This window comes from Oenanthe melanoleuca, chromosome 7 (assembly GCF_029582105.1).
Source record: "Oenanthe melanoleuca isolate GR-GAL-2019-014 chromosome 7, OMel1.0, whole genome shotgun sequence".
NCBI classification, from domain to species: domain Eukaryota; kingdom Metazoa; phylum Chordata; class Aves; order Passeriformes; family Muscicapidae; genus Oenanthe; species Oenanthe melanoleuca.
In genome coordinates this window covers 5,533,900-5,547,069 of record NC_079341.1, presented here as the reverse complement: position 1 = coordinate 5,547,069, position 13,170 = coordinate 5,533,900, and the positions used below count along the sequence as shown (strand labels likewise).

Below are 13,170 nucleotides of genomic sequence, written 5' to 3'. Positions count from 1 at the left end.
ATTAAAAACAAGAGGCTTAAGGAAATGAAATCATGGCATATTTTTTATGTACTGTTTTATTTTTAAGAATACCAAAGATAAAGAAAATCTGCTCGCCCAAGTGGAAGAGGATATGAAAGATGCAATACAAGAGCTGCACAAAAGTGTAGATGAAAAAGAACAATTTATTAAAAGGCTTCAAGATCTACTGACATCAGAAAGATCTGGCTTGTCTATACTGCAGCACACACTTTCTCTCCGGGACTCAGAAATAACAGAATTAAAAAAAGAAATTGCTTTATCCAAAGTGAAAGAACAGCAATATATTGAAGAACTGAAAATCAGTCATGAGAAGGATATTTGCAGACAGTTGGATGACTTAAGGAATGAGCTGGAGAAGTGCTACAGAAGAGAGATTGCAGAAGCCAAGCAGGTTTATGAAGAAGAAATTATTTTAAAATATAAAAATGAACTTGAACAGTTAAAGAAAGAGCTCTGTGCTTTGAATTCTGAAGAACACATTCAGAATTTGAATGGCATAATAATTGACTTAAATATAAGGCTTCAAGAATCTGAAATTAGTAAAGAAAATCTGAGGAAAAAACTTGAAAACCAACGGGAAGACTTTCAGAGGGAAAAATCTGAAATAGAAACTAAATACAAGGATTTAATTGATGGCTTTAAGTATCAACTTTCTTATGCAGAAGAGCAAGTGAAGGAAGCCCAGAGATACAAAAAAGAAAAGCAGTCCTTGAATGAAGAGATTCAGAAGCTGAATTCCTACATCCAGGAATTAAATGCAAAGCAGCTTTATGAGGCTGAAAAAAATATAGATTTAAGGCAAAAGCATGATGGAGAGATTGTCTCCAACAAAAAGTTAGTGGAATTGAGGGAAAAGCAGAGTTTATCAGGGATGTCTCAGTTGCAGGAAGTGGGTCTTGAGGAGGTGTGGGACAGAGCACACCAGTCAGAAGGTAGAGATGAGCCAGTGCTTGGAGAGCTGGAGTTCCAGCCTGACTCCTCCAGGGATCAGTTAGAGGAAACAAAGAATTCAGAGATCACGAGGGATAATGGAGTTAGTGAAGGGGAGAACCTGTCTGAAGAACCCTTGTCAGAACTGGGGCTATTCAGTGGTGATGAAGGCATATTGGCTAAATACCTCATTTCCACAGAAACCCCAGAGGACTCCTGTGTGTCCAGCACTTCAGAGGGCCATGTCATTGAGGAGGGCAGATGCAGCATGGATGGGTTAGACCACAGCGTGCTCCTAGAACCCAGCAGAGATTTTATATCTTCTCCATTAAACTCCAGCCTTGGTGAGGGGCTGTGTCTCAGTGCCTTGGCTCAAGATGTTTTTGAGGAGGCAGAGCTGGGAGCAGAGGCCTTTGTTTCATGTGTGTCAGATAGCTCCCTGCAGCAAAACAAAATTGGAGACCAGGAGGACACACAGGATGATGAGATGTGTTTAGCAGAGGGACATCTGAAGCCAGCTGAACAGCTCCATCAGGAGTCAGCCTTGGAAATGCCTTATCAGGACGCCCAAGAATCTCTTCAAAACTTGGAAAAAGCCATGTCTGAGCCCTCTCATAGGCATGCAGAAGTGGAGGAAGAACATGAAGCACGGATCTGTTGTGAAAAAGAACTTCTTCAGAAAATGGAGAGGGAGAAAGAACTTGAAAATAAACTGATGCTTCTAGTAAAGCAGCAGGGTGAGGATGGAGGCCAGCCATCTCTAACACAAGTGTCAAACCCCTCTACCTGGCTAGAAATGGTGAAAGACCTCCAGGAGGAGAGAGACATGTTGATGACGCAGCTGCAAGCTCAGGGGCAGTTAGTGAGAGATGTCCAGGAGCAGAAAACAGCTTCTGATTCTGTGACAAGCAAAGAGCAGGCTCCTCTTGGCCATCAGTTGGTGGCTTTGCAAAGCCAGCTTAATGCCCAGAAGGCCAAAAAGCAGAGAACAGCAGAGCTGTTCAGTCAGAAATCTCCATCTGAAGAGACATGGCTAAAGGAACAGGAGTTGCTCAAAGCTGAAATCAATAATAAAGAACAAAATTTAGCACTTTTGTTGAAGGAAAAATCAGCCTTAAAAGAGAGACTATCCGATGTGGAGGGAGATCTAGTGAAAGCTGAAAAAGCACTGGCAGAGAATGCTAGCATCATCAAGGACCTTGAGAAAAACATCCATGAGCTTAATGCTGAAATGGAAAACATCAAAGAAATACAGGAGCATGAGAGACTGAGCTATGAGGACAGGTTACAGCTCAGCAACGAAGAAATTGATAAACTTACTGCTGAAATAAAGGAAAAGACTACTGAATACAGTGAGGAAAAGAGCCAGCTGACTGAAGAAGTTGCCCAGTTGAAAAAGGCTCATTTGGAGCTTGAGGCTCGCTTGCAGGAGTCCTGTCAGGCTGCCCAGGAGGCTCAGTGCAAGATGGAGAAGCATTACAAAGAGGAAATGGATAAGATGGAGACTCAACACCTTGCTGAATTGACTGAAGTGAGTTTGGCACATGAGAGAGAGGTAGGAAATCCTGATAACTGCAGGAGTTCTGGGATTTTGGAGTGCTTAAGGTGGCCATTGCAAATGTTTGTATGCCTGTTTTCAGATAAGAGAGTTAAATGCTGAAATAAAAGACAAAGTGGAAGAACAACAGAAGCTGGAAGAAAAAAGAAAGGAGGAGATTGCTATAATAAAAAAGGTACATGCTGTAATTTGGTTTATTTTGGAAAAATAAAGTAATTTTGCATTGTCATGTAAGCAGTGTAAACATTTTAGAGACACAAAATTCTATTTATTGTTTGTTTCCGTGGTGTTTTTGATTTGGGGGTCGGGATGGGGGGAGAATTCCTGTTCCATAATTAGGGCTAAAGGGGAGTATTTTGAAGAAAGCTTTTCACCTGGGTGCTCTCTGCAGGTTCATGAGCGAGAGCACGATCGGGAAATCTCTGAGCTGGCTGCCAGACACTCCGAGGAGATGGAGAGGCTCCGTGCTGAGCTCAGGGAAGAACAGAGACACCTTTTGGATGAACTCCAGCAGCAAATGGCAGCCACACACAGAGCAGAGCAGGAGCAAGCTCAGCTCCAGTCCCAGGTAAAAACAGGAAACACAGTGATCAATATGGTTATTAGCTGATTGTTGGTCTCCAGCATGCACAGAAATCAAGGAGCCTTCTCCTTAATTACACGTGCTCTTTCACTTGGTGCTGCAGCCAAAGGAAAAGGAGTGTTCTCTTGGTGGTGGGAGAAGATATTTTATGGAGGAGTTCTCCAGAATCTTCACTGCAGTTATATTAATGTTAATTCTGAAGAAAACTGCATGTTTAAATTGATGGTTTTAAGAGAGAAAAACCAGCTTTGTAATTTTTTTGTCCTGGCAAGTTTAACAAGTTTTATAAAGGATATAAACCCCTCCAACTTTAATTATCTCACTATTAATAATTAGCAATACTTCCCTGCTAAACTTTTGTTGAAGGAAAAAACAGCCTTAAGAGAGAGACTGTCCAATGTGGAGGGAGATCTAGTGAAAGCTGAAAAAGCACTGGCAGAGAATGCTAGCATCATCAAGGACCTTGAGAAAAACTGACTTGTATATATTTCCTGGGTTTTTGAACACTTCCACTGAATGTAAAGTGGAAATTGAAAGAAAATGTCTAGTGTTAGGTCTGTTACAACCTATTGGTACACTGGTTAGTTTACTTAAGAATTGAGAAGTGGTGAATTTTATTTCTGCTTCTCCAATATCACTTAAAACATTACTTTGTTAACAAATTATAACCAACAGCAAACATAAGGAGTTCTTTCAGTAGACAGTGAAGGGCCAGGGTGAGCTTGTGTTCTGCTTTGATGTGAGGGAGTGGACAGATACAGGTTATTTTGTAGGAAATTAAGAGGCAAAGGAAGCCTTTTACATTGCACTGAAGACATTCAAATCTCATTACAGCAGCTTCTGTTCTCTCCAAGTACAGAAAAGCAAAATTTAGATGTGTTTAACAGTCAAAACTGAAACTGGTCGTGTAAAAGCGAGCACATTTCATTAGAGGGGAGGGAGAAACCCTTTTTTACTCCACTGCAGACACTGCACAGCCTTGAACTGGAAGCTTTACGCCTGACCTTAAACAATATGCACACCTCTCAGCTGGAGCTTACACAGTCCAACTTGAGGAAAGAGAAGGAGACTGCCCTGGTGGAGCTGCGGGAGATGCTCAATGACAAACGTGCTCAGGAGGTGGCAATTCTGCAGAGCCGCCACCAGCTGGAGTGGGAGAGGATCAAGGAGCAGTGTCTGAAGGAAAAAGAAGACCTTAAGTCCAAGTATCAGCAAGAACTAGGTATTAGAACTGGAGAATAACAATTTTCTTCCTGCACAGGTTCCTGTCTTGGTGTAGAGATGGTGACAGCTGGTGTTACCTCTAATGTGGGCAGGGCTGCCATGTGCAGGAGTGCATGTTTTATATATGAAAATTAAGTTGTGCAGACTTAAGTTGAGTTGTTCTTCATCTGTAAATTAGTGCTAAACTGAACTACTTCCTCCCAGGAGGCTTTAGATGAAGTTCTCATAACTCAATCAGTGCAAAACATAGAGATCTTATCCCTTATGTTTTGTCAGGGTTTTTCTTGCCCTAAGTCAGCACTACTGTTGTCTGTCTGAGAAGATGTGTGAATGCTTCCTGGCTTACTCTCTCTGTGTTAGGAGGGAGTTGGGAAGGAGGTGAAAGGCTGTGAGAAGCTGTAGCTGGGTGTGCTCTGAACTGCACTTCATATAAGATTCTGTTGTGGCATGAGCAAGAAGGCCAGTTGCACCTCTTGGTACTGAAGGCCTGCTGATGATGCTCTTGGCATTGTTTGGGAAATTTCCCTCTTTCCAGGTCAGACCATTTTTGACCTGTATGGCAGAGCTTGAGGAATTTCTGGGGAATGGTGAGTCTTGCAGCACTTCACTGAAGAAGTTTACAGAATCACAGGCTGGTTGGGGTGGAAGGGCTCTCTGCAGATCATCAAACCCCTGCCAGAGCAGTTTCACCCAGAGCAGTTTGCACAGGATTGTGTCCAGGCATGTTTTGAATATCTGCAGAGAAAAAGGCTCCACAGCCTCTCTGGGCTGTTACAGGGCTCTGCCACCCTCAGGAAAGAAGTTTTTCCTTGTATTCAGATGGATCCATGGGGAGCACTGCTGGTTGCAGACCTCCAGCTAGACTCTGCACTGCTCATCACACCCCTAACAGAAAGAGAACATTCATTTAAGGGTGTATATTTTTGACCTAAAAGTAGGAAACCATTTGTTACCACCAGTAACAATGCACAATGGGATTTGGGAGCAGGAGAAGATCAAGATGCAGTTCTTAGTATCAATGCTGTTTTTCCAATGTAACTTAATATCAGTTTAATCTCTTAAGTTTTCATTTCCCATGGAAAGACTTGAAATAATGGTTGCATATTCTAAACTATTAAATATTATAAATAAGCCTAGGCAGCAGTGCTTTGATGCTGTGGGAAGGTGGCTGATAGGCCTTTACAGGGTTCCTGCAAATCAAAAAAGAGGCTGGAAAAGAAGCTGGAATTAATCAAGGGAGGAGCTGGAAAGGAAGAATCTATTGGTGTCAGTGATAACTGAGCAGATAGTGGCAACTGTCTTGCTGTCTTTTTTCCTAAACATTTGTAGAAGAAGTTGGAAGTTTCCTACCTGCTGCTGCTGCATGCTACTCCTTCTTTCTGGAGATGATTTTGTGTTCATGGTGGTGCACAGTGCACATCATTAGTAATTTGAATTTGTATCTTCAGGGTTATTTTTCTTTTTAGTATCATGTTCTCTGTAGACTTAAGCAGGCTTTACTAAGTAATTTGAACTTTACTTTCTGAGTTGTCTTGGCAGCTGTAAGCTCTAGAATGCTTGTTTTTTAAAATGGAAGTGGACTAGCAGAATGTAACATAGCAGCAGGTATGGATAGAACCCAGCATCTTACCCTGCTCTATGCCTGCCCATTTTAAGTCCTGAGTTTGTTGTTGAAAATTGTAATCTGATCCATATTTCTACTTATCGTATAACATTTTACATAAATTTATTAATAAGTATTTTATTTCACAGTTGACCAGAGAAAGAAAATAGAATTGGAAATGGAAGAGAGACATGTCCAGGCATTAGAGGTACAAATTCTGTTCTTTATACAAGAAAAAAATAAAGCTCCTTTCAGAAGACAAGAGCTGGTACAACTCCCAGATCTGCTACACATTTATTGTAAAGGACAAATAAATGGAGAAAAAGATTATTAATTTACTGGATGTGTTTGCTTTAATATAATGCATGTGTTACTCTCTTAGACCCTCAAAAGAGACTGGCAGTTAGAGTCTGATAGACGTTTAAAAAACGTGTGTGAGGAGCTGTGTGAAAAACATGAGGCTGAGATGATTGCACTGCAGAAATCTCTGGAAATGGATTTGGAGAAACTCAGAGCAGAGCTGGGGCTTCTTTCTGTGGAGAATGTACAATCTAAAAGTGAGTATTGTGGTCTGGGAGGCAGCTGTTTTATTGAACAGTGACATAGCTAAGGGATTTTATAACATGCATAAAAGCAAATCTGTGATGTATTTATGTAACCTAATTTAGAAATTGGGACAATGGCATGAGACTATCTAGACAACAGGTTGTAAATGAAAAATGGTTTAAAACCTGGATAGCATTGCTGCATTTTGACTTCCAGAGAGTACGAGATGTGAGAGGTATGAGAGATTCAAGGGAGGTGCTGTTTTGCTGCCATCTGAAAACCTGTTTTGACAGTGGCAGTGTTAATCAAAACTGTGATTAATGTTAATAGAAGCACTTTCTAACAAAAAATTGCATCTGTATTGTGAATAGTTAAGGCTTAATGGAATGAATGGTTTTCTCTTTGCTAGCTAACAGTGTGGGATGCAGAGAACTACAAAGCAGTGCATGGAAATTCTTGACTTTCAAATACTTCACTGTCCAAGCATTTCTGTGATTCCCTGAAAGCTAGTGCTTAGGCTAGAAGCACACATTTCTATTTTTGTTGCACAGAAGTTGTACAGGTTGTTCATTAACTGGGATGAAGGAGTAACAGAACTAATTTTTAATTTTAGTGAAATGTATAGAATGGGAGGAGCAACACCAGTTAGCCATCACCAAATTACAAGAACAGCTGCAGGCTGAACATAACCAGCTCCTAGAAGAGATAAAGAGGAAAAGCCAAGAAAAAGAACAGGGTCTTCAGAAGGAGGTAAATTACATTTCTTTAGTTGTTTAGAGTAGTTGATTACTCTTTATGTAGCAAAAACTGGACCATATGCATATCATTTGGGTGACCTGCTTGTATTTAGGGACATTATTGAAAAAGCAAAATGCATCATGAAGCAGGTAAATACCCTGGAAGTTTCAGTTTGGAGTGCAGTTACCTTTGTTTCATTTGGTTCCATCTCTTCCTCTGTATTTATAGTCCTCATTTTCTGATTCTCACATTTAATTTTTATCTGGCTAATGTCTTATTTTTTTTGCCAAAGAAGATAATTATGGCATCAGGAACAAATTCTTCCCTCTCAGAGAGGTGGGTGTAATAGTTGAGATGCTGCTACTTAGTATCTCTGATACTGTCAGGAGCTGAGAGTGGTGTTGTCACTGTTTCCACCTATTTCTGACAGAAGTGTCTCTTGCATGTAAAATAAGCCCTGAGAACAAAGTTGTTTAATAAGTTATGGTGGTTTTTTGCTCTGTTTTGTTTTTAACTTTTTTTTTTTTTTGTAGCTGGACCAGCTTCAGGTTGAGCATGAGCAGCTCAAGGCTCAGTCACAAGAAGAACTCAGGCAGCTTTGGTCTCAGCTTGACAGGACCCGAGCAAATCGACAAGAGCTAAGTGGTATGTTCCAAACTGACACATTTTATTTTTTGCCTCTTCTTTCAGCAGTACACTATGACACAAAATGCTTCTAAATGTTTGCCAGAAACACATTTGAAGGCTGCAGTGTCAGTGGGTTGTAGCCCAGTGATCAGACTGTCTCTAGTCTGAGTTGAGTCAGTGTCAGATGAGAAGTTCAGCAATGTCAAAAAACGTGGTAGGACTGTGGGGAAAAGTTTACTCCTGTCCTTTTCCTTTCCCTTCCACTCCCTTCCTGCACACTATAAAAATCTTTAGTGAAAACAAAAGATTTTTCATTGAAATGTCAAATTAAGTATCATGTAATTAAAAACTGGAAAAAAATGCTGGTCAGTTCAATAACATGCTCCTATTTGTGTTTTTGTTTCAAGACCCAGATGTATTGAATAAAACAGCCAGTTTTGCAGTGTAGTGGCTGGAGATGGCATAGACTTTTGAAATGAAATACAGCATGTCTTAGATGTGTGTGCACAGACTTGTATAACACATTAAAGAACTTCTGAGGAGAAAAAAACAACCTAGAGACCATGACTCTGCCAGTGCAACACTATTTTGAGTTAATTTTGTGCTAGTAGATTTTGCTGGTTAGGCAAAACCTACCTGTGTCAGATTGGACTTACCTATCACTCTGATGGTGTTGCTTGTCCCTTCTTGTCACTTGGTTCCTCTGGTCCCTGTGCCTGGCAGCTTCTCCCTTTGGAAGCAGGCTTGAACCAGCTTATGGAGTTAATTCACAGATCATGGAGTGTTTTGGGTTGGAAGGGACCTTAAAGATCATCTCATTCCAACCAGTGCCACCTTCCACTATCCAAGCCCTATCCAACCTGGCCTTGAACACTTATTTCTTCTCTTACTCTTTCTGTTTGCATGTTCGTTGAGAATTTTTTCATGCCATGAACCGATTTTCTGGTTTGCTACACAAAACTACATTGTGACAATCAGTTGTGCCTGGATGGCATCCTCTGTTTCCATTAATGTTTCTTGAGTTTCTCTTATGTAACATAAGCAACTGCTTTTCTCCAGGCAAGTTGTTTACTTTCAAGGAACTTCTCAAAGTTCCTTCTTCTTGAAATGTATTTCCCTTTTCAGTTGATTCTTTGGGGATTTAATTAACTTGCATTATTTGGAAAGTTGAGCTATGGGGAAAAGTTAACTCTCTTGAGATTTTTTTTTTCCCTTTTCTCATACCTTTTAACTTCCCATAACATTACTGCTGCTTTAATACAGGAGGTGAGGAAGAAGGCTTTCAGAGGGCTAATGAAAAGGCTGTAGTGCTGGCCATAATTCTCACTCTCTGGAAGGAGGGCAGCTTGCTGAACCAGCCTTGGTAGCTGCTTTTTACTGCATTCCTGTTTTATTATTCCTGTTTTATTGGTTGATTCTTTTAATCCAATCAGTTCAGCCTCTGAGCATGCAATGGGTAAGCAAACCATCATTAGAATTACCCAGAAATGATTTTATTTTCCTTGCTGTGATTTTTGGTTTTCTGTGCAGTTTATGTTCGATTTGGTTTTGTTTGGATAGTTTTGCCTGAAGCAAATAAATGTTCTTGAATAATTGATTGGTTCTGGGTGCTACAAGAGCAAGCAGGTGTCAAGATGAAGCAGTAGTGCAGGACTCTGCTTGTTACCAGCCTAGTCCTGGACTGCAAGAAATGAGGAGAGCTAATGGTGTGCTGGTGATTTTGATTGTTAGCATGAGGATAGTTTCTCTGAATGCAGTGTAACTGAGAATGTCAGAAGAACATTCTTCTGTCTTTCAGAAGTTCATTTTTTTTTGTCTCATTGTTATTTCCAGTAAATGGATCTTACCTCAATCTGTGATCTCAGCCTTTTTTGACACTGATTGAAAAAGGAGTGGCTCGTGGTATTTTTAGTGGAAATATTAATGGGGCATTGCCATTCCTAAACCACTGACACTGGGCAACTAAATCTATTATCTTCACAGAATGACTTAGCCTAAAGAGATGTATTCTTAGTGCTTGTGTTGGTTTTGCCTCATTCCAGAGCTAAAAGAGCAGCTCCTGGCTCGAGCTTCACAAGTAAAAGACATAGAGTGTTTGAAACAGGAGTTTGAACAGCAGCTTCAGCAGAGAAACAGGGAGCATGAAGCTGAGTTGGAGCAACTGAGACTTTATTTTGAAAACAAGTTAATTGCTGCTGAAGAAAACTACAGAGAAGAACTGACTTTGTTGCATCAGAGACAGCAAGAACTGACAGAGTATTCACTGTCAGAGTTGGAAATGAGTCAAGAGCTAGCAGGAGACACCAGGTGATCTGTTCTTTTTCATTTTATGGCAACATGCTTCCATTTTATTTTTCTTTAACATAAAAGATGATGTTAGCCTATTGGGATTGAGCATTAGGTGATGGCCCAGTCCTGAGTAGTTGTTATAGTTTTTGCCTACTTTCAGCACTACACCATAAGTCATTAAGTAAATTAAATTTCATTCATGACATGTCACAGTATTAAACTTTAAAACCCTTTTCTCAGTTCTTCTGTCACACATTTTGAAGAGACTACTGAGAAAGAGAGAGGTGTTGCACTTGGTCAGCTAAACCAACAGCTTCAACAACAACAGGTAGGATTTTTGATGTATTGAAAGTTCTGCTGTTCTTTACATGACCTGTATGAAAACTGATGTCTCATTCCTAGCTGTTACAAAGAGTAAATTAATTTCAGATGTTTAGTAGGGCTTAATTATTTTTTACAAGAATGTTGTAAGTTACCAACTTTAAATAGCTCAGCCTCAGAGAGGCTGCAGAGTAGAGCAGCTGAAAAAGTGCTCTGTAATTTTGTGTGCTGTTTGGGTTATCCTGTGCTGAGTAAGGAGCTTACCAGCTCTTCTACACAAGTGCAGAATTCTTGGTATTTCTCTTTTCTGTAGTTCTGGTAGTAATAGTGTCTGTCCTTGTTCTCTTCAATCCAAGATTCTGATTTGGCCCCTCTTATGTTTATGCCCCTATTTTCATGTACCTTGCTGTAAGTGAAGATCTCAACATTTTTGCTCAACTTGTTTCAAGCTGTCCAAGAGTTTGGAAAAGGAATTTTCCTTTCTCTCATTGAAAGACTCTCATTATGTTTTCTTAGAAGCTAAAGATCTCTTCCTAACCCTTTATTTCTGTAGGAAGAGCTTGCCTGTTTGGAACTACAGCTTACAGAACAACACAGGCATGAATTGGATTCCTTAAGATCCTCCCTTGCACTTCAGTATAAAGAAGACCTGATGAAAATGCAGATGGATCTGTCAGACAAGCATGTGACAGAAATTGAGGCCTTGAAAAGAAAGCATTGTTTAGAACTTGAGCAGCTCCAGGCCCAACTTTCAGAAGAACATTCTAAAGGTAGGATGGTCTGGCAGACGGGGAAGGGAAACAGGAAACTGCTTGTGTGGGTTATATTTTTCTTCAAACAGGCTTATCTGAAGAAGTATGAAGTTACTAGTTTACCCTAAACTATGGGGAATATTTAACAGATGTTAATCCCTTTCATAGAGCACTTAGGAGCATGTTGAGTTGCCTGTCCAAAGATGTGGTGACCTGTGTTTGTTTATTCTGTAATAAAAACTACCAGAACTGTGGAGCAGTTGCTAAAAGGAGTTGATCAGGTTTCCATTTTTGATGCCTAGAAAGGCACTGTCATACAAACATTTGGATTAACAATATGTAACTTAGCTAATTTAGCACATGTGGTTGTAATTGTATTCCACTGTATGTTGGCTAAAAGGATTAGTAGAGCTTTTTTAATTTGCCCTTATATTTCTTATCTTGAATTACTTATTTTTAATACTAGAGAGTATATCAAAACTGCTTAAATTAGAATGTTTTGAGATTTTTCCTGCCTGACTTTTGGGGAAATGCCTTGTGTTAAATAAATGTGCAGAAGAGGAGATAAAACTTCCATAAATCTGCCATTATGTTGCCCAGAAAGAAAGTCTGCTCCTCTGGCTGTTGCAGATAAGGAGGCAGGTCCTGCCACAGGTTTTATGATTATTCTGTGTGTTAATACTGGTAAATTCCCTAGGTGGTGATAAAATGGAACAGAATATAAAATCATCTAGCTAAGCAGTTCTCCTTGCCCTGTTACTGATAAATGGCACAGCTGACAGCATTCAGCTTGATTTCTGTGCATCAATAGGAGCTTTTAAGATAAATTCCAGAATGTTATTTTATTGTCTGGCTTGGATTCTTCTTTCAGTTTTTTTATTTCTTTCCAGAAATCACCAGACTGTGTCTCCAGAGTGCTCAAGATGTAGCACATCAGGTTGAGAAGGAGGTGGCTGAGCAAGTGTCTGTGTTGGAGGAAGAGTACAAAGCCAAGCTCACTCTCTCCAGCTCTGAGAAACAGCATATTGCAGAGCTCTCAGAGGAAATCAGGCTTTTAAAGGAAGAGATTATAAAACAAAAAGAGTTCTCTGAGCAGAATGAAAAGCATCTGAAAGAAGAAATGGAAAAGGTCATTTGCACTACAGAACTGTTTTGTGTGGAGCTGGGCAAGCTCCAGCCTGGTGGGAAGGCCAAGGGAGGGAGAGGCAGTACTTGCATTTAAAAGTCCCAGGTTTGGGGATAGTAGCTAAAGCTTTAAATGGACTTGCCTGGATAGGCACAAATGTTGGAATACACTCCTGTTTTGGTGTGACTCCTGTACCTCCAAGTCTTAGAGTTGACACCACCATACTGTCACTCTTATATGTTAAATCAGCTGTTCTATCCAAGGATAAACTTAGACTGGATGTTAATTCATTGCTTAAATTGTTGCATATTTGAATGCTTATGAGAATTACATGGGTGAAGCTCTTATTTATCAAGTTCTCCTTTCCACCCATTTTAAAAAGCCATGGATATGTGTATCCTTTTCCAGGCTTAGAAACTGGTGGAGAAAGCCAGACAGAGTCTTTTTTGCCTTCTATCACTGACCAATCATTTGCTGCTTTGGCTTCTGTTTTTGTGCTACATGCTTTTTATGTGGCTTTTAAAAGGAAGTTAAAAAGCTATTTTCATTCATGCCTAATATAAACACCTAAGATGCCCATGGCTGTATAAGTTGAACTTCTGAAAAGAAGATAAGTGTCCTCAAGAGAAATATCAAAATATAGTACCATATTAATGCTAGAATTCTGCTTTAATTTTTTCTTACCTTCATAACTCAAATTAATTCTTAATCATTGAATTTAATACATGTCAGTTTATAAATTGTCATTTCAGCCTTACTTTCATTAGGAAGGGTGACTTCACTATTAGAATTTAATTTTTGCAAGACCTTAAATGCCTCGTGTTTACTTCATGCACTTCAGTGTGATTTTGG

At 39.9% G+C, this 13,170-nt stretch overlaps 1 protein-coding gene across 8 annotated transcripts in view; it reads left to right on the top strand.

The window, feature by feature from the left end:
* The window catches only part of PCNT (pericentrin), a 67,284-nt gene that overhangs the window by 10,920 nt on the left and 43,194 nt on the right, over positions 1-13,170 (top strand). For 5 of the 8 annotated variants that reach the window (XM_056496203.1, XM_056496204.1, XM_056496205.1 and 2 more), the window contains exons 7-18: positions 68-2,506; positions 2,592-2,684; positions 2,901-3,077; positions 4,059-4,314; positions 6,069-6,127; positions 6,302-6,476; positions 7,079-7,215; positions 7,737-7,848; positions 9,873-10,137; positions 10,360-10,447; positions 10,994-11,210; positions 12,083-12,321. In XM_056496203.1, the coding sequence (XP_056352178.1) occupies positions 68-2,506; positions 2,592-2,684; positions 2,901-3,077; positions 4,059-4,314; positions 6,069-6,127; positions 6,302-6,476; positions 7,079-7,215; positions 7,737-7,848; positions 9,873-10,137; positions 10,360-10,447; positions 10,994-11,210; positions 12,083-12,321 (4,257 nt within the window). The remainder of the gene's footprint in view (positions 1-67; positions 2,507-2,591; positions 2,685-2,900; positions 3,078-4,058; positions 4,315-6,068; positions 6,128-6,301; positions 6,477-7,078; positions 7,216-7,736; positions 7,849-9,872; positions 10,138-10,359; positions 10,448-10,993; positions 11,211-12,082; positions 12,322-13,170) is intronic. The other 3 variants (XM_056496207.1, XM_056496208.1, XM_056496206.1) reach the window with 3 other exon arrangements.